This window comes from Danio rerio, chromosome 22 (assembly GCF_052040795.2).
Source record: "Danio rerio strain M-AB ecotype USA chromosome 22, GRCz13ab, whole genome shotgun sequence".
NCBI classification, from domain to species: Eukaryota; Metazoa; Chordata; class Actinopteri; order Cypriniformes; family Danionidae; genus Danio; species Danio rerio.
The window spans coordinates 22,410,324-22,431,073 of record NC_141042.1 but is presented as its reverse complement, the minus strand read 5'-3'; the positions used below and the strand labels follow the sequence as shown (position 1 = coordinate 22,431,073).

The 20,750-nt window shown below is 35.2% G+C and overlaps 1 protein-coding gene across 2 annotated transcripts in view; it reads left to right on the top strand.

The window, feature by feature from the left end:
• Nucleotides 1-20,644, top strand: part of tle5 (TLE family member 5, transcriptional modulator) — a 56,268-nt gene extending 35,624 nt beyond the window's left edge. Inside the window, exons 3-7 of one of the 2 annotated variants that reach the window (XM_087302491.1) lie at nt 2,371-2,434; nt 7,346-7,390; nt 10,558-10,620; nt 12,119-12,193; nt 15,076-20,644. In XM_087302491.1, coding sequence (XP_087158617.1) covers nt 2,371-2,434; nt 7,346-7,390; nt 10,558-10,620; nt 12,119-12,193; nt 15,076-15,303 — 475 coding nt within the window. In that variant the 3' untranslated portion in view covers nt 15,304-20,644. Of the gene's footprint in view, nt 1-2,370; nt 2,435-7,345; nt 7,391-10,557; nt 10,621-12,118; nt 12,194-15,072 lie in introns of both variants that reach the window. The other variant, NM_200423.1, reaches the window with a different exon arrangement.
• Nucleotides 20,645-20,750: the final 106 nt, after the last annotated feature.

Below are 20,750 nucleotides of genomic sequence, written 5' to 3'. Positions count from 1 at the left end.
TTCTAAAAAAAAACACAATTTAAGAATTATTTTTAATCAGCCAAAGTCGCTAGTGGGAGTGACTGTCTAACCCGCCAAAGCTGAAATCTACCCACATTTGGCGGGTGTTAATATTAAGCCCTGTATATGATGCATTTTTATAGCAGTTTAATTCTGTGGATGTTTTGTAATAAAAAGTAGTCAATTTGAACAGGGCTTTCTGATTATCTAATTTTCAGTCAAACCAATGATTCTTGTTTGCTGTGGTTGTTTTTGTTTCTGAATAATTGTTATAACATAGTATAGTAACTATATAAAACTGATTTGAATAGCAAAAAACTACATTTTCATGAAGAAATACGACAAAACTAAATTGTTAGAGACGGACCGCTCTGAAATAGATCGAGTCAGAATGAATGTCCTGCGTGTGAGCGAGTTGTGCACATTTGAACTGGAATGTAGCCTATACTGATCCCCCTGCAGGAAAGTAAGAAAGTATTTGTCTCATTAAAAGTAAAAAAAATGTCAATGTGTGGGAGAAGAGATGGAGCAGATGTGAAGCACACATTGAAATGCATGTCTGAAACGGCATGATTTTTATTTTTTAGGAGAGAGAAAAACTGAAGGTTGTTCGTCATTTTGACACATTTTAATGATGATTATCTACTTTCAGCCCCACTGTCATTAAGTAATATACTAATTGTAATAATAAACATTTATTTACGTTAACACGCTCAATACAATTGAAACTGTACAACGTAAACTGATCACAACACACTTTATTCGTTACTTTCACTTTCACTTCGATATGAATTCTAGAAATGAATTATCGCTAGCTTATTTTTCCCTAAAATTTTTTCAGTTTTTGCTGAAAATGCGTGCAATCCTACTGTAGCTGTAGCCCAAAATCACACAGATTTAGGAAAGAGGTGGAACCAGCAAACTTTTAGCGATTTATTATAAAATAAACAAAAAGCAAAATAATCTATCTGGAACTTGTTCTCCTCCGGACTCGACATTCGCACAACCTCCCTTGCTCCGCTCCCACAGCTTTCTGCCCACACTTGTCACCACTACCAGGTTGGCCAATCACAGATCTTGCACTCTGTCATTCCATTGTGTAATCACATATCCTTTGAGAGGTACGATTCAGGGTCTGCATCAGGATAAAGCAAAGGGTGTGCAACTATTTAGGAGATATTATATTTGGACTGTCCACGTGAAGGGACTGTTGAAACTATCAATTAGGTTAACTAGGAAGGTTAGGGTAATTAGGCAAGTTATTGTATAATGGTTTGTTCTGTAGACTATCGAAAAAAGGTTAACCTAAAGGGGCTTATAATTTTGACCTTAAAATTGTGTTTCAAAAATGTAAAAACTGATTTTATTCTAGCTGAAATAAAACAAATTAGACTTTCTTCAGAAGAAAAAACATTGTCAGACATACTGTAAAAATTTCCTTGCTCTGTTAAACATCGAGTGTGTCGTACCGCTTCCAATATGCACACACAATCGGTGTGCCTCCATTGGAAATTACGAACTTGTGTGCAGAAAAGACGTGATATGTAAACCAGGCCACTGTGATTTGAAATCTACAGCAGCTGATCTTTTTCTTAACAAATGTGTTGCAAATCCATTCTTTGGTATTTTAAGGGTCCTTCTTACTCATTTTGCTAGCTTGTGGGTTACATTTTGACACTTAAGTGACTAAAATAATACGGTCATTTTTCAAAATAAATAAAAAATAAAATATTGTTCAGACAAAGATAATAAATAAAACGGAATTAATTTATGATTTCAATTCAATTGATACATGGACCGGTACTGGAACCACTGATGTAGATGGTTTATTTGCATTGTTGACTTTTTAATGTATAAATAAAATACAAATATTTATATAAATATAAAAAATGTTACTATATAAATATTTAGTAACAGTAAGTCTCTCATATATCTACTAAAAGATTGAAAATATTACTTTACAAACCGAAAATGGGCATAGTATTCAATAATATTATTGAGATCGATATAAACCCAGCCTAAATGAATATTTGTTTATAGACATTTGCTTAAGTAAATAAAAGTAAATAGAGAATCTGCTCCCTTGTGTGATCTTAGATTCAGTGTGGGCCGGTTATTAGTGCATTAAATTTTGTTCTCCCTAAAGCATTATAAATCTTAAAGAAATACTCACTAAATCAAAATTTGCTGTCAACATTAACGCTGGAGTCTAGAGCAATCACAAAAATTATTAATGCATCTTTTATAATGTGAAAAGGCCGAAAGCATCTCTGAACCAGTTTGAGCTGTTCAGATTGTATTGCATAATGTCAGTCTGGTGTCTGTGTTTTTCATGTAGTGACCGTTGGTTTTTGTCTTTCTTCTGTCCAGTCTGAAGCTGGAATGTGACAAGCTGGCGAGTGAGAAGTCAGAAATGCAGCGTCATTATATCATGGTAAGTCTGCTCTCCTCCAGAGGGATGCGCCGTAGGCTCAATGTGCCGGAACACATTCACATCCGCCAGACACTAACCTAACCCTTACCTGTCGCGTCTCATTGTGTCTTACTCTCAGTCTGCCTTAGTGCTGTCTTTCCGCTGCTCCATTACCAGTCTGTTCCTGCTACTCACCAAGAGGATTTATGAATAGGATGTTTTTTTTTTTTTTTTTTTAGGGTGACAGTAGCTTACCTGGTACCAATAGATGAAGTCAGATTTGAGTGAATATTATATTATATTGTATTATATTATATTATATTATATTATATTATATTATATTATATTATATTATATTATATTATATTATATTATATTATATTATGATAGTTTTTATTAGCAATGAAAAGGTTTTATATAAAAATAGATGTTTAATTTATTTAGAGACAGAAAAAACAGGTTGTTCGTCATTTTGACACATTTCAATAGGCATTGTCTACTTTCAGTCCCGCTGTCATTAAGTAATATACTAATAGCATTAATAAACGTTTGTTTAAGTTAAAAAACACAATAACTACAATTGTAACTGAAAGTTTCAGTATGGCGTAAACTGATCACAGCTTTACTTTCACTTGCACTGTTAAGTAATATGCTAATAGTAATAATAATTAACGATTAAATTGCACAATACACCAATTTCAAATGTAACTATCCAGATGTCTATCCTGCACAACGTAAACTGATCACAGCACACTTTTTACTTTACTTTCACTTGCACTTTGATATGAATGAAATACCGTTTCCTCATTGTTCTCTAAAAAGAGTTGTCTACCCCTGATTTATTTTTCTGTTTCACATGATTGCTGTACCCCACAGCATATAGATGTGATAAATAAATGTAATATTTAGATTTATATTTAGGGCTGCACAATATTGGAAAAATCTGATATTGTGATTTATTTTATATTTCTGCGATGAAATATTGTGATATGTAAAGAGTTTCACAGTGATGGTTTGAATAGCTATATTTGACCGTTTTTTTGGAGTTTCAAAGTATTTAAATACAAAAATTAGTTAATCGCAATGCCAAAAATGCCTTTTTATATTTTACTTTGTCTCATTTCTAGTCCAAATATCTCAAATAAATGGATCATGGCACGTAATAATATTGTTTTATTCTCAACTTTAGAAGAAATAAAGTCAAAACTAAGAGTTTTTCCTTAAAACAAGCTACATGATCTGCCAATGGTCTAAGTAAAATAAACCTGCTTTCCCTTTTGACTTTTAGATATTTGGTCTAGAATCAAGGCAAAAAATTAAATTAAGAAAAACTTTTTTTTTTCTGTTTGCATAAATTGTGTAGATTCTATAGAAATAATTTAACGCAGTTATTCCACTATTTTTGTGCCAAAATACTTTAAACTCTCTTAAAATGCTCAGACATGGGACATAAAACACATACACATTCACTCTAAAATGGATAAACTGAGCTATGGCTTTACTAATTGCATGTGTTCTGTAGATCTTGGTCAACTATCATTCTGACTCAACATTGCAGATCTTGCGATGTGACTACTGCAGATCTGCACATTGATGCTAAAACAATATATTGTGCTGGCCTAATTTAGACATTTTTATCATGTTATTTGTTATTTCATAGTTTTTATTTGTGGAAGTTCATATCATTTCTCAGTTTATATTATCATTATTATTCTTGTTAAATATAATAAATTAAAATACATAATTCAATTGTAATATTATACTTGATAAATATGGCTGGAAAAGTTGGCGGTTCACTCCGGTGTGGCTACCCCAGATTAATCAAGCTACTAATATCATATACAATTGTGTACTTATTAAATTCGTTTGATCATATTTATATTCTGATTTATTCTAATTTACAATCAACTTGTGGTTCTTATACAATCAATATCTATTGCTTATTGCTTTATTATATTATACAATCATTTTAGTTTTCTTTTTTTAAGTTGTTGTATGTAAAATATGACATATTTAGTAGAGCTACACAATATATCATTTCAGCATCAATATCACAATGTGATCATTCACAATAGTCACATCGCAGGATGCACAATGTTCATTTTGTATTCTAATTCACCATTTGCATGTGTTTTTGAGACCTGTGATTGTATAAATATTTTTACAACATTCAGGCATAAGCAATTATACTGTTTGTAGCTTTAGTAACGATTCATTTGAGTGCATTATTATTACTTAACCTGAACACTGTTGAATAGCAAATGGCAAAAAACCTGTTTATTTCAATTGTATCTGCTTCATTATTGTATTTATAGAGTGTTTATTAGATTATATGCAGATGCGCCTCACCTGTAGAATCATCCAAATCAATCTAAAATGATCAATTCTTTACAAATAGAGAGATTCAATTCATCTCTTGAAATTGTAGTCATGTCTCAATTGTATATCGCAACAAAATTTCGCAATATCATGCAGCCCTAATATTTAGTATATTATGTTTTTTATATTTCTTAAATGTTTTAATAATCATTTCATTTTTCTAAAATGTTTATTGATGCATGTGTGTTTTTACAAAATGGAATTCAAAATCCATTTGGGTATAAAAATGTCCATCTCATCTGCTTGGACTTCCTCTCCTCCCTGGTTCACCCCCATCCTCTCTCTCTATTTTTTTTACCTTGTCTGCCTTTCTTTCTTTTGTCCATCCTCCTCTCAGTCTTTCTCTCCATCCCCCCTCCTCTATAACCTGGTTGTCTCCGGCCGGGGCCTCGTGTTGCCGTCTGATATTCCGCCTCTAATTGATCCGTCGAGCGGCTTAATCTCATTTAATCTGTGCGCCGTTGCTCTCACACGCATCAGCCAGCGCGCCCTCCCTCGCTCCTCTAATAGCCTATCGGGTTGCCCTGCTCTGTCCGCACCCGCTGCCTGATGGGGAGGGTGGGCGTCCTCTTTGCGTTGGTGGTAATTGCTTTAGGGACCCACTGCTGCTTGGCAGAGCCGACCCTCATCCAACTCTGGCTCCATCACTGATGCTCTCTGCTCTTGTTTCGCAGCCGAGGTTGTGTGCTAACACACAAATGATGAGCCAGGCTAAAGGTCTTTGCACACTCAAGGCCAAATTGTCCTACGCATTTTCTTTCCGTATTTGGCATTTGAAAAATTTGATATGCACAAAAACTGAAGTGTGATTGCAATTTTAGAAAATCTGTAAAATTACAGAATGGAGTTTTTAAAATGTTGAGGGTGTCGTCTTTTCATAAAAAGAGCAGATTTATATTTTGCATTTTGTCATCATTTTGTTGGAAGACGAAATGGATCAAATCAGACGCCTTAACGGGTTTTGCGTTCACTTGTTCAGTGGCTCTAAATTGTCCAAATTCCTGTTAAGCTGATCTAAATTTTAAAGTGTAAATGAGATTGATACACTGTTGTTTTATTTTAAAAAAAGAAAAAGAAAAAGAAATTGACAGAATGTTAGACTTATTTCTAAACTCTCTCATCCCTAAATTCTCTCTAATGGTTTTTCTGTCACTTAGATCACTTCGATTTGCAAAAAAATTTTAGTTTAACATGAAATTTGCAACAGGATATTTCCAGCCTGATCTCACGAGAAAACGTAACTAATTTTACGTTTTGTCTCTTTAGTGCCTAATTCGTACAAATTAGTACAAGTTTAGTCGTGCGAAAATGTATTATTTTAAAAAGAAGGTGTGGCACCCTGCCCCTTAACCCAACTGTCACTGGGAGGTGAGCAATTTGTACTAAATTGTATGAATAAAATTGTACGAATTCATATGAATTAGCCACAAAAACTAAAAGTTACGAATTGCTGTGAGATTGTGTTGGAAATTTCACTCCTACATGTTTTTTCTTTTTTTTTTTTTTTATTAATCTTATGTTAGTAAACAGGACAATGAAGTGGAAATACAAAATCTGTGAAATCTGTCGCCTAGTAAGTTATTTTCTGATTTCTGTTTGGTAACCATGGTAAATTCACAAAATTCAATTTCGCTTGGTCATTGTGCCAAAATTGCATGTAAAATTGTGGTATATCTTTCACCTTTTAATAAAGTTTCCAAATTCTGTTAGTTGAATTGCCAAAACCACAAGAAAAATGAACCTATAGCAAAACCTGAATGGGAAAATCTTTAACCCTTGCCTATGCATTTCTTTCGTAATTATTTAAAATTTATTAATATATTAATAATAAAATTTGATTTAAATGCAAAACAGAGCCATTAAGCTGTGAGAATGATAATAATCGCTTGGTATTTTTAACTTTGATTGTCAAAGTGCTCTCTGATCACATCAGACAGACACCATTCTGTATTTTCGCGCTTGCCCTTATGGTGGCTCTAAATTCTCAAAATGCTTGATGTGATAGTAAAAATACACTATATCTCTTTTCTTCTTCTTTTATTTTAATGAAGCATGATAACTTTGTAGGAAGTGTTATGAGGTTGCATTTCTCTTTTTAATGCACAAAATTGATGAGAATTTTTGACAGTTGATAAACCTTTGCAGTCGGTGCTAATAGCCTTGTGGTTAATGCGTTCACACCTACCACTAGGGTGTTTACGACAACCCAAGTTCGATTCCTGGCTATAGTTTCTTTGCCAACCCTTCCCCTCTCTCTGCTCCCCACACATTCCTGTTTGTAATCTCCATTGTTCTGTCTCAATAAAGGTAAAAACCCCTAAAAAAGGATACAAAGAAGACTAAATTACACCACTAGTTTCTGGCAGTCATTGTGCCTAGTTTACATTAAAATGTTCATTCCTATGTGAAATTTGCTTTGGGAAATCTCTTCAATCTCTGTTTGTAAACCGTAAAGTTGTGTAGAAAAACATATTCAAGTGGAAAAATCTGTATGGGGAAAAAACTAATGTTCAGTTTTGTGTTCATGCATTAATCGGTTTGTTTTTTTTACAGTATTACGAGATGTCCTATGGGCTGAACATCGAAATGCACAAGCAGGTGAGTTTGACAAATTTCATATTTTAGCCAAAAGCGCAGTATAGTATATCTACTGTAGACAGGAAAAAACTTTGCATGCCGTTTAATTTTCATTAAATGCTGCCGCTTTATTTCAAGACTATATACATAGAAGAGTCAGTGAGTCATGGGTTTTCGCGACCTGATGTTTGACTCCACTTTCCAGGTTAGAATAGGTGATAGATTTTTAATGATCAGTTTAGTGAAATATAAATAGGTTTTGTTTTTTGTCACAGTGCTACTTCTTTACTGTATTTAGTTCAAATTATTACATATTTGTCAAGCTTCTTTCTTAAAAACCTTCGTACTGACTATATTTGAGTGATTTGATGATTAAAACAGTTTGATTACCCACAGAATGTGAAGGGCAGCAGTAAGTGTTGATCTTCAGCATATAATGTCAGTCATCAGAGTGTTAGCGATTAGTACATTTAAAACACAAAGCAGCATTTTAAAGTCAGGCCTTTACCGCTACTGCAGCACAATTCATCAGTCCTGGCCTGCAAGTGACACAGGTGAAATATGCTTTAAAAAAAAGTCAGCCAGGCACGGAAGAGAGAGAGAGAGAGAGAGTGTGTGAGACTGAAATACAGTCATGAATGCAGAGAATAAGGCATCCAGTGTTTGGTATGCAGTCATTTCTCTCTCTCTCACACACACACGCACGCACACATATTCTCTCTCTCTCTTTCTCTCACACACAAACACTCTCTCTCTTTCTCTGCTGTATGAATTGTCAGCATGGCAGCCTATTGAAACTGGGTTATTGTTGCCTCTCTTTGTCCCACTGCATGTTTTTTTCCTCCTCAAGCTCGCACAGGCTTTTTTTTTATACTCAGAGAAATCATGTTATCCAGACATGAGCATTCTCTGTGTTTATCAATCTTTTCCTTCATAAAATGTCAAATATAGTGTATACTGTAGCTAATAAGCTTATATTGTGTAATGCATGTAGAATATACAGTGAATATTTATTTAGTAAGCTATTCCATCAGCGTTTATAGATTGTGCACATATTTTTATTTTTATAGTTTACATTTAGTTTTTATAGTCATTATATATTGTGTGTCTATATAAATGTTAGTATATTTTTTTATAAACAAGATTTAAGGAAAAATACCTTATAATTTTTATTTTGTAGATTTTTAATTAACAATAATCTGTTGTATTGTAACATTTTATATTAGTGTGTATTGTTAAAAGTGTATTTTCAAAAATCTATGATTTATTTACACTTTATACGCAAGCCATTGTTGATTGTTTATCAATTTTTGTTATATGCTATTATGCACGCGCATTTATTTACTGGCTTTTCGTTGTTTTGAAAGGTGCTTTACAGTCTACGGCAGGGTTGTCCACACTTGGTCCTGGAGGGCAGGTGTCCTGCATATTTTAGTTCCAACCTTAATTAGACACACCTGAACCAGCTAACCAAGCTCTTTTAGGTATACTGGAAACTTCCAGGCAGGTGTGTTGAAGGAAGTTGGAGCTAAACTATGCAGGATACCAGCCCTCCAGGACTGTGTTTGGGCACCCCTGGTCTACAGCCTAACTGCACAACCATTTAATAATTGAATTTTAGAATTAAAATAATATAGCCAGCTTCACAGCTTTCTTTACAATTATAGTAGGCCTACAGTGCTCAGCATATTTAATTACACTCCTCACCACAAATCTATCTATTATATTGTTATTGTAAGCTTTACAGTATTATATTTATGCATATACATTAAGCTAGTCAATACCATAGCCAAATCTGGAGTTTATCTAACAAAATAACTTACGATAACGATCCAAAAACTAGTACACTCAAATTTATGTTATAGAAAAATATTAAATACAAATTTTAAAAATGTTTAAATAAAAATCAAGAAAATTTGAAAAATGTAGTTTATATTTTGTAGGTTGTAATTTATTGATTTATTTTTATTTTTTGCAATATTTTGCTTGAATTTAATTGTATTATCTTTTTATTCTTAGTATGTTTGGTGACTAAAATATAATTATAATAAATGTATCTGTTTAATAAAGCAGTTTTGTTTAAATGCACCAAACTACATTGCCTATATTCACTGAGAACTTAATATTTATTTAAGCCTATTTAATTATTTATTTATTATTGGTGTAAAAAAATTAAGTCATAAAATGACAAAAATATAATCAACAAAGAAACTGTATATGAACAAGCCTATTTGTTGACTGTCTTAGTCCTATTACTTTAAAATAACAAACACTGCACATCTCTCTATATTTAGGCTAAAACACGGCTTTATTTATTTATTTATTTATTCATTTATTTATTTATTTGTGTATGTATGTTTGTACTTTTATTTTAGTTGTCTTTTATTTGTTTAGTTTTAATTTCCAAAACCAATCCTTGTTGCATTTAAGTTTACAATGATAATAAAGCTTATTAAGTTTTTAATGATTAATGAAGGAATTATAATGCTTTATTTCCTTATTTCATCTTCATGAATGCCCTGGCGGCATAGTCGCAAACTGCTGTTACACCTAAAAACACTTTCTTAATCCCTCAATACCGCCGTGGCGTTAGTGGTCATTTTGAAGTGTCACCCGCTGTATATTTAAACCAGTGTTTCTAAACCACGTTCCTGGTGGACCACCAGCTCTGCACAATTTGCCATGTCTCCTTAACCTAACACACTTGATTCATATCATCAGCTCATTAGCAGACTAAAAGACCTGTAATGGGTGTGAAAAACAAAAGAGACACGCAAAACATGCAGTGTTGGTGGTCCTCCAGGAATGTGGTTGAGAAACACTGGTTTAAACAATTCTCTTACACATTTTGTTGTGTTTTAGTAGCTTTATTATATGTTTGCCAAGAACGCATACATTTAAAATATAAGATATTATAAGCTGTTTTGTGTAATAATTCTTAATATTTATAGACTTAAAATGATAGATGACTGTAATTATGTTGTAATCATACTAAAATAACTGTTTATGTTTTTGATGCTGAGCAACGGTAAGAATATGTGATCATTTTTAAATAGAAGAGTTTGCTGAGCTCTGTGTATGCATGTGTGTGCGCCTGTGTATGTATCTGTGTGTGTGTGTGTGTGTGTGTGTGTGTGTGTGTGTGTGTGTGTGTGTGTGTGTGTGTGTGTGTGTGCTTCTCCCTGCAGGCAGAGATCGTGAAGAGATTAAATGGGATCTGTGCTCAAGTCTTACCTTACCTGTCTCAAGAGGTACAGAGAGATCGCAGCATTTAGTCTGAAGCAAAACACTCACACCCTCACCATATTCATCACACTGCATTCACACACACACACACACACACACACACACACACACACACACACACACACACACACACACAATCAAACATACACTCACTGGCCACTTTATTAGGTACACCTGTCAAACTACTTGTCAATGCAAATTTCTAATCAGCCAATCACATGGCAGCAACTCAATGCATTTAGGGATGTAGACATGGTCAGGACGATCTGCAGCAGTTCAAACCAAGTGCCAGAATGTGGAAGAAAGGTGATTTAAGTGACTTTGAATGTGACATGGTCCAGATGGGTTGTTCTGAGTATTTCAGAAACTGCTGATCTACTGGGATTTTCACGCACAACCATCTCTAGGGTTTACAGAGAATGGTCAGAAAAAGAGAAGAAATCCAGTGAGCGGCAGTTCTGTGGGCACAAATGCCTTGTTGATGCCAGAAGTAAGAGGAGAATTGACAGACTGGCTCCATCTGATAGAAAGGCAACAGTAACTTAAATAATCACTCATTATAAACAAGGTATGCAGAAGAGCATCCAACCTTGAGGCGGATGGGCTACAGCAGCAAAAGACCACACCGGGTGCGACTCTTGTCAGCTAAGAACAGGATACTGAGGCTACAATTTGCGCCATGTCATAAAGCTTGAATCATCTCATACTGGTTTCTTGAATATGACAATGAGTTCACTGTACTTAAATGGCCTCCACAGTCACCAGATCTCAATACAAAGGAACACCTTTTGTCGGAACTAGAGATTCGTATCATGGATGTGCAGCCAACAAATCTGCAGCAACTGTGTGATGCTATTATGTCAAGATATACAAAAATCTCTGAGAAATATTTCCAGTACATTGTTGAATTTATGCCACAAAGGATTAAGTCGCTAAAGGCAACCCGGTACTAGTAATGTGTACCTAATAAAGTGGCCACTAAGTGTATCATCATACCTTAAACATCTGGGTTGAATATGAAAATTCTGTCATCATATACTCAACCCTCACCTTTTCCAAACCACTTGTTGTTGTTGTTGTTTTTTTTGTTATGTTGAACACAAAAGAAAGATATTTCGAAGAATGCTGAAACTGTTAACCATTTATTCATAGTAGGGAAAATAAATACAATTTATGGCAGTGTTTCCAACATTCCATTTTGTGTCCGAATTATCTTTTTAAATAATAATTTATCGATGAAAATTGCAAATCTTTTTTATCAAATCACTAACGTGTTTCAAATTATGAGTTGCGCTTCCTGTTGGGGGAACTTCCTTTCAAAAGAACTGAAACCGATTACTTCATATACTTCATAGCACATCAAGTAAAAAAAAAAAAAGTGGATAAATTGAGGGTATGATGTTGGAGAGCCTATATTTGTAGTGTAAATGCATGATGATTTTATGGTGGCTGTAGGATTAGAGTGTGTTGTGTAAGGTGTTGATGTGATTGTGTCTTTTTCAGCACCAGCAGCAGGTTCTGGGGGCGATAGAAAGAGCCAAACAGGTCACTCCACCAGAGATGAACTCCATCATACGGGTAAACTGTGTGTGTGTGTGTGTGTGTGTGTGTGTGTGTGTGTGTGTGTGTGTGTGTGTGTGTGTGTGTGTGTGTGTGTGTGTGTGTGTGTGTGTGAGTGTGAGTGAGTGTGAGTGTGAGTGTCTGTGTCGTGTGTGAGAGGCTCATGCGGGTGCATACACAGGCTTATACAGTAGGCCATGTTTATGCAAATGCATGTGAATTAGTTTGTGACAGGCTGTGTATACAGAAACACATTTTGACTGATTTTTCTGCATCATTGTTGTGCTTGACACCTGTGGATATTTAAGAGAGCACTTGTATATTCTCTGGACATTCTGTATTTTTTTTTGTTATTGGTTTTTGGTATTTTGTTTATTCTATTTAAGGTCTGAGAACATTTCTTCTATAATAAAACTATTTCATTTACAGCATTTTGTCTTCAGAAAATGGCAGTTCGGTAACAAAAATCAGGGTTATTCCACCAAATATTGCGTTTCTAAAGCCTGTTTCCCTGCAAACATTGGCAGAGCGTGAGCAGCGCATGTTTTTCGCCGTCAATGTTAACAGATTAGAGCTTTCATACTGCATGCAGAAGCAGCGTACAGCGCAAGGCGTGAGCGTTGCTGAAGCAGTGGTTCCACGATAGTTTTGGCGCTGGGTCTATTTTTGCCACACTGCTCAAGCTCAATTAAAGTGACAGTGCATTGATAATGACTAAAACACACTGAATGACAGTAAAAGTAGCAATTTTATCCAATAAACGCATCGATAGTATCCACTGATTCACATATATCGTCAATCAATAAAACTTAAATGATTAAAAATAGCAACAAATATTTATTTGTGCCTGAACGACAACCAAATTCAAAACAGTTTTAGTATTAGTTTTGTGTAAGTTGCACACTAGTTTGATCATTCATTTTCTTGTCGGCTTAGTCCCTTTATTAATCTGGGGTTGCCACAGCGGAATGAACCGCCAACTTATCCAGCAAGTTTTTTTTACGCAGCGGATGCCCTTCCAGCTGCAACCCATCTCTGGAAAACATCCACACACACACTCATACACTACGGACAATTTAGCCTACCCAATTCACCTGTACCGCATGTCTTTGGACTGTGGGGGAAACTAGAGCACCCGGAGGAAACCCGCGCGAACACAGGGAGAACATGCAAACTCTACACAGAAACGCCAACTGAGCCGAGGTTCGAACCAGCTACCCAGCGACTTTCTTGCTGTGCACAAAACTACCTACTGCGCCACTGCCTCGCCTAGTTTGATCATGTATAAATATTATTATAACTCTATTGTATAAATATTACAACTGTAGGCCTACATCAGGGGTGTCCAAACGCAGTCCTGGAGGGCCGGCGTCCTGCTGAGTTTAGCTCCAACTTGCTTCAACACACCTGCCAGGAAGTTTCTAGTGTCTGGTAAGAGCTTGATTAGCTGGTTCAGGTGTGTTTGATTAGAGTTGGAGCTAAACTCTCCAAGAGGACCGAGTTTGGGCACCCCTGGCCTATATCATCCTGACAATCAAAAACAAAATGACATAATACCACAGGCGATTGTCTTCTGACCGAGTGCACCTGCAAAAGACATGAATGACACTCCTCAGAACTTGAGGAGCATACAGTTCTTGAGGATCATATTATGTGTAAAATAAAGACTTGCAGGTTAAGGAAACGGCATAGGAGGAAGTTGATGCAGGCCTTGGTGCAGATGAAAAGTTAAAAAATAAAAAAAGTGTATTTATAGATAGATGGGTAACTAGATAGAATAGACAGAGATAAATTGATCTGTGCAGCAGCTGCCGATGAGCTGCAGTCGGTGTGTAAGGCAAACGCCTGAGCACAGCTTCTGCTCTCTTTACGCGCTGCTCACGCTTTGCTTGCAGTGTGAAACAGGCGTAACTCTTCTGAGTTTACATTGCTATTGTGATGTCTAAAATTCAACAAAAATATCTGAAGTCCTCTATTTTTATGCACAAAAATGCTCTAAATGACAGTAGTTCACAGCATAATCAGTAGTTTACAGAATAAATAACATTTTTCCTATAGCTGTGCACACACACACACACACCAAGAAGGCATTGCTTTTGCCTCTTTTATGATTTTTGAAAATTTGACTGAAAATTAGACATTTTCTTTTGTTTCAAATCTATTTGGTCTATTTTTCAATAGAACACAAAAGGAAATGTTTTGAGAAATGTCCATGCTGCCCCTCCTTTTCACTGATAACTAGAGACGCATATGCAATGGCATTTTAGGTTTTCGAACAGTCTCACTTTTCCTCCAGCTGTACTCACAAGTGATGTGAAGCGGCGTGCACTGCACATTAAAAATGGCTTACTATGAAGTCATAGTATGAAACCCGTTCTTTTCAATGGCTTGTGCCGTTCAATGGTGATCTGTTGCTGCACCGTCAACTTGCTTGTGCATTTACTGCTGTCAAACTTAGAACAATATTCCACTCTGTGGATATTCCTCTCATGTACACATACAATTCATCCATGCGTGAATTGGTTAGGCTTACTGGAAAAGCAAAGTCTGCTCAAATAACAAACACATTTCTATGTAGTATACTTGTTCCTGCTGCTTGTAATAGCCCTACTGTCCTGTTATGGCAACGCTGGTAAAATGACGCTTCTTGACTCGTTCCCTTTCACCAAATAGTATTGTACTGTCGATAAAATGTGCTTATTTTATTGGCTTGTGTTTATTAAAACAGTATAATTTAAGTTATTGAGTTCAATTTAAAAATTATTAAAATAATACATAATAATTACAAAGCCGTTTTGGCCCAGAATTTAAATTTTAGGGCATCTTTCATAAAACAACCCCAGAAAGTATGCTCATATTCCTGAAGTAACAGCACTGCATGTCTGTGTGTTGTGCAGCAGCAGCTCCAGGCTCACCAGCTCTCCCAGCTGCAGGGGCTGGCGCTGCCCATGACCCCTCTTCCCCTCGGCCTCAGCCAGCCGGCCGGCCTGCCCGCCGTCACCTCCAGCTCCGGCCTCTTCTCCCTCTCCAGCATCCTGGCATCCCAAGCCCAGCTGGCCAAAGAGGACAAGAGCACACGTGAGACGTCCGACAGCCACCGCGAGGAGGACGGAGACAAATCCGACTAGTCGACGGCCAAACCCAATCATCATCATCATCATCATCCAGAGCTCAGCGTAGAGCAGAAGCACTTGTTCCCCCCTTTTCTTTTCCTTCATTTTCCTTCTATCTTTCTATCTCCCCTCTGAATTGCTAAACTCATTCGTTCTGGTTCATTCCACCAGCTTTCTCTCTATGTATTTATACTGATCCTCCTTTTTATTGTGTTATGGATGCTTGATTTGATTTCATTTACACTTCTTTCTTGCCTGCTTGTATGTATATATCTATATATATTGTATATTTCTTATGCTCGTTGTGGAAAAACGGTGTGACCGTTAATGGACCATCGACCCTTCGGTAATAATTCCTCTTTTGTTTTTTTCTCCTTTTTTTTTCCCTTCTCCCCCGCTCACTCTTTCTTCCTCTTAAAATCTTTCACCTTTTAAAGCTACAATCTACAATAACTGAGTCAAAAGCACTTTGGCCCCAGGCTGTAACTCGGAGACTAAAAGCAACGTTGAATCTAAAAACTTAGCCGCGGCATAATCCATTTAGAGTTTAAAGGATCTGTGTTATTGTAAGGAAGCACGGCTGTTGCATCTATTCTACCTTAAAGGGACAGTTCGACTTAAAAATGAGGGCTTGTGTGTTGTTCCAAACCTGTTTGACATTTCTTTTTTAAATTTAATACAATAGGCGATGTTTTAAAGAATGTTCAAGCTGCCTCATTTTACAATGAATAGGAACTAACCTTATTACGCTTTAAAAGGGACAATGAAATGATTATTAAAAACAATAAACTAGTCTATATGATTGGTGTAGTTTTAATAAAACTTTAGGCTGAGAAATATTAGACATGTTGAAAAGAGCAGTTTGGACAATTCTAAAACAAAAAATAAAATGTGCTAAAAAAGTAATATTGGTTCAGATCAACATGAGGAATGGTGGGTTTTTATGTTGTTTCAAACATGTTTGACTTTTTTTGTTTAAAAAAACAAACAAACCCAAAAGAAGATGTTTTAAGAATGTTCATGCTGCTCTTTTTCCATACATTGAAGTGAATGGGGACCAAAGTTGTTCAGTGAGATCTAAAAGCATCACATATTTAGTCTACAGCAGGGGTGTCAAACTCAATTCCTAGAGGGTTGCAGCCCTGCAAAGTTTAGTTCCAACCCAGCTCCAACACACTAACCTGTAGGTTTTAAACAAGCCTGAAGGACTCAAGTAGTTTGATCAGGTGTGTTTAACTAGGGTTGGAACTAAACTGTGCAGGGCAGCGGCCCTCCAGGAATTGAGTTTGACATCCCTATTCTACAGTTTATGATTGTATACCAGGTTTTTAATTGGATGGTTAACCCAAAAATAAAAAATCACCTCATAATTTTTTCTTGCTAATTTAATATAAAGATTATTTCTTCTCTTAAACAAAAAAGAAGATATTTTGAAGAATGCTGGTAGCTGGGAACAATTGACTTCTGTAGTATGAAAAAAATATTGTGGAAGTCAATGGGTGCCAGCTACCAGCATTCTTCAAAATATCTTCTTTTGTGCTTACGAGAAGATAAAAAAAAAATCAAATAAATGTTTTTAAAAAAATGAAGCATTATTAAATGGATTAAAAAATTTTAGATGAACTATACCTATAAGCAAATTGTGTGATCATTTTTGACATTTAATATAGTCACTTTCATTTTATTGAAAAAGTTGCTTGGATACTACTCTGAATACTTTTTATGGGTTTAGAACAACGTGTGTGTGGTGTGAGTAAATTATTGAATTGTGGTGTAGTTTCAAACTCGTTTGACTGCCTGACTTCTGTGGAAAAACAAAAGGAGATGTTTCAAAGAATGCTTGCTCTGCTCTTTTTCATACAACTGAAGTAAATGGGGATAAAAGCTGTTAAGCTTCAAAAACACAAGAAAAGCATCAAAAACGTAGTCAATATGACTCCTGTACCATAGTCCAAAACATGGTAACATAACATGTAGCATAAGCCATCGGAAACTGTTTAATTAATTAATTAGTTAATTAATCATCTATATTAATATTAATATAGAATGTAAGTTGTTAATCGTCATAGAAAATGTTGCTTGCAAGTTGTGATCATTCACCATTGCATTCCATTGTATGAAAAAAATTTCTCAATTCAATTAATTAACAGAATTATGGAAGTAATGGAAAAAAACACTGATAAGGCTGCTACAGGAAACAAAAAGAGATTTCTAAAAATGTTCAAGCTGCTCTTTTGCACAGAGTTGAAGTAAATCGGGAACAAAGCCATCAAGCTTTTAAAAGAATAAAGTGCCATTAAAAACATCACAAATATAACTCATACAGCAGAAAGTTTAAATAAGTACACCCTCTTTAAAAATAATATTTTCCATCCATTTCTTAGTTAATAGAGAACACAAAACTGATTTATTCAACTGTTTTATTCATTAACATAAGAGTTTAGTCGCCTGACAGCTTTAATAATAGAAAGATAATTCATTTTTTGAGATGTTGTACAAAAATATTACAAATGAAAACATTTAAAATCAATGTAATGTGTATTTCCCCCCTTTAATAAGAGTTTATTTTATACTTTATCCTAACATATTCATTGGGGTGTATTTATTTGTGTTGATTAAATGATGTTGTTAGATTAGTTTCTGATTTGGTTCTGGTACTGACTAATCTGTGCAAAAACATAAATGTGTTGTAAAGTATCCAATAGAAAGCATGCATTTTAAAAGGAGATCTGTAAAGGTTCCCCTCATTTTTGCTGAGCACTGTATGTCCCAAATGTTTTGAAAGCAGAGAAACTCAATCTGTTATTAGAATAATTTGCCATATAGCTATGTCCGCGGTTCATTGTAAATAGAAAAGAACAGCTTGGAAATTCCTCAAAACATCTCCTTTTGTTTTTTACAGTACATACAAAAGTACAGTATGCTAAACAGATTATAGACAACGTGAATGTGAGTAAATCACACCGTTACCATTTTTAATTAAACTGTCCCTTTAAAAGTGCTTAATGAAACTTGATGAATAGTGTTGAAACAGAAAGAAAATTTTTCTACACGGCACTTCGGCGTACTGTATATCTATCCACCCATCTGCCTGATTTTTAATGTGTTTGTTGTGCTGTCTTAGAGAGTATTAGATGAATCCTCTGAGATGCTTGCTAACCTGCTCACCAAGTGAAAAGGGACGCTGTTTAAAAGATGATATTATTGGTCTTTTTTTTATTGTAATGTTGATTGTCTACATAGTGAAAGTCGTTTAAAAATTTAGTTTTTCTTACACCGTGTCTACACCAAATTCGATATCTTGGGTGTGTTGCACGGCAATGAATGGAATCTGTCCTCCATGTCATTAGCACTTGGAGTTTGTGAGTGTAGCTTCACTGTTTTATAGTGTGTGTTTTTGGTGTAGACACTGTGTTAAGAAGGTCAGTTGTAAGAAAATGGTATTTGAGAAAGCACCTTCATTGTTTTGATGGCACTACAGGAACACCCTTAGGAGAATGAACCATGGTTTTACCACAAATTAATCCAAAAAAACTGTAGTTAAATCATGCTAACCACAACTTTAACCATGATTTAGCTGTCATTAATTCCTTACAAACACAATTCTACATCATTTTTGTAGTTAAAACATGATGGATGCAGATTAAACATGGTTTTGCTTCATCAACCACTGGTTAACCATGGGATTTGAAGTAAAACATGTTCTCCAAATCGTAATCACTTAGCCAAAAAGCAAAGTTACTACACTGTTACTATAATAAAACCATGGATAATTTTACCAAGGGACATTTCTTGATTTAAGGTAAAGGCTATGATATAAAATGTTCATCTTTGTGTATATTCAGTCTCGCAGTGTCATGTTGTAGTAAGAGATTTAACCAAGAGGGGGCAGTAAGTCCATAGCAAGTCCACACTTATATCCTGAGGGTCACTTGAGTCTGGAGTTGTGGCATTTATGCGCCCCTTGTTGGTTTATATGAAGTATGCTAATCTGATGTGCCCAAAAAATGAATCAGTATAACATTTATTCAGTCAGAAGACGAAGTGAACCCATAATTTGGAGCTATAGCAGTATTGTAGGCATAGATTGTGATGCATTTTTATGCCAAAGTACACCACTCCATTCCCCCTACCTATCCCCCTTGCCCCTCAACCGTCTTTCTGTTCGATGTAATCTGTAAATGAAAACTAGATCTGGCTTTTTTTTTTAGCATTGTCATTGTTTGGATGTTTCATATTCTGTTTATTTGAATGTTGCTTTTAATGACGCTAATAGATTTCAAACCATATCGAATTCAGGAGTGAAGCTGATTCGCATGTTAAGGAAGGCCTTAAGGCAAGACACCGCAGGTCAACAGGGTAAAAAGTGAGTGAATATTTATCATCATACTTCCCCAGTTGGACGTTTCGTAGATTACAAGTTTTATTTTATGCTTAAATATGCAAATGAGGACGTATTGAATTCGATAGGCATCAATTTGCATACACTTCTAGCACAAAAATCGTAATATTAGGTGTAGTCGGGTTTAAAATGTGATTATTATTTTTTCCCTTTGAAAGCCTTTAGAAAATTTCAGACACAAATTGATAACGTGCAGTAAAAGAAACATACACGTTTGGATGTTAACTTAAAATATTGCTGTAAGAATGTGCCAGGTTCATGAGTTTTAGCCTGCCGTGTCTCGTCTTAATTCGCGGTTTTAACTTATGGCTGTGCCAACATAAGAAAACATCACTAAAGCCAACTAATAACATCTTAGTGCTTTCAAAATCAAATAATTTTCTGTGTATTTATGAAAGAAGTGTCAGGATGTATTATCATGGCTAGCTCAAATCTATTTAGTTTACTTTTTTAACTAAACAAATAGTAGTGGTCGCTGTGTAAACGAAAATCGTATCGAGCCGAATGCGAAGTGTTTTTAAAAGCAGGCCGCAGGTGTACTGTATGTGTACATCATTCATAGAGCTGAAGCTTTATGTGCAAACAGATGCTTTTGTGTCAGTCTTGAACACGTCTGTGTTTTAGAGGCACTTAAGAACAGGTTGTCGCCGAAAATCCTCCTTTCTTTCTGCCACTTCCTTCTCCCTAGACTTCATTGCTTGCCTTTTTGCCATTTGTTAAAAGCATTGTAAGCCTTCTGTGCTTTATAAAGTCTTTTTTGTTATTGGTTTGTTTTTTAAGCTCCTGATTTTTATGTATATTGTACAACCTACAGTGCAAAATAATTGTGTTATAAAATAGCTTCATTCCATATTAAAAACAGACAAAGTACATAAACATTTACTATACATAAATGGAAATTTCTGCAGTAAGGAAATGCTTCTGGTGCCTTACAAATAAAATCAATCAAATCGATGTAGAAAATGGCCGTGGTTTTATTTTGGTTGTGATTTTTTTTTTTTTGTCCTCTACATTAACATGTTTTGTTTTATGAAGTAAAAGTGCAAAAAAATGTGTGTGT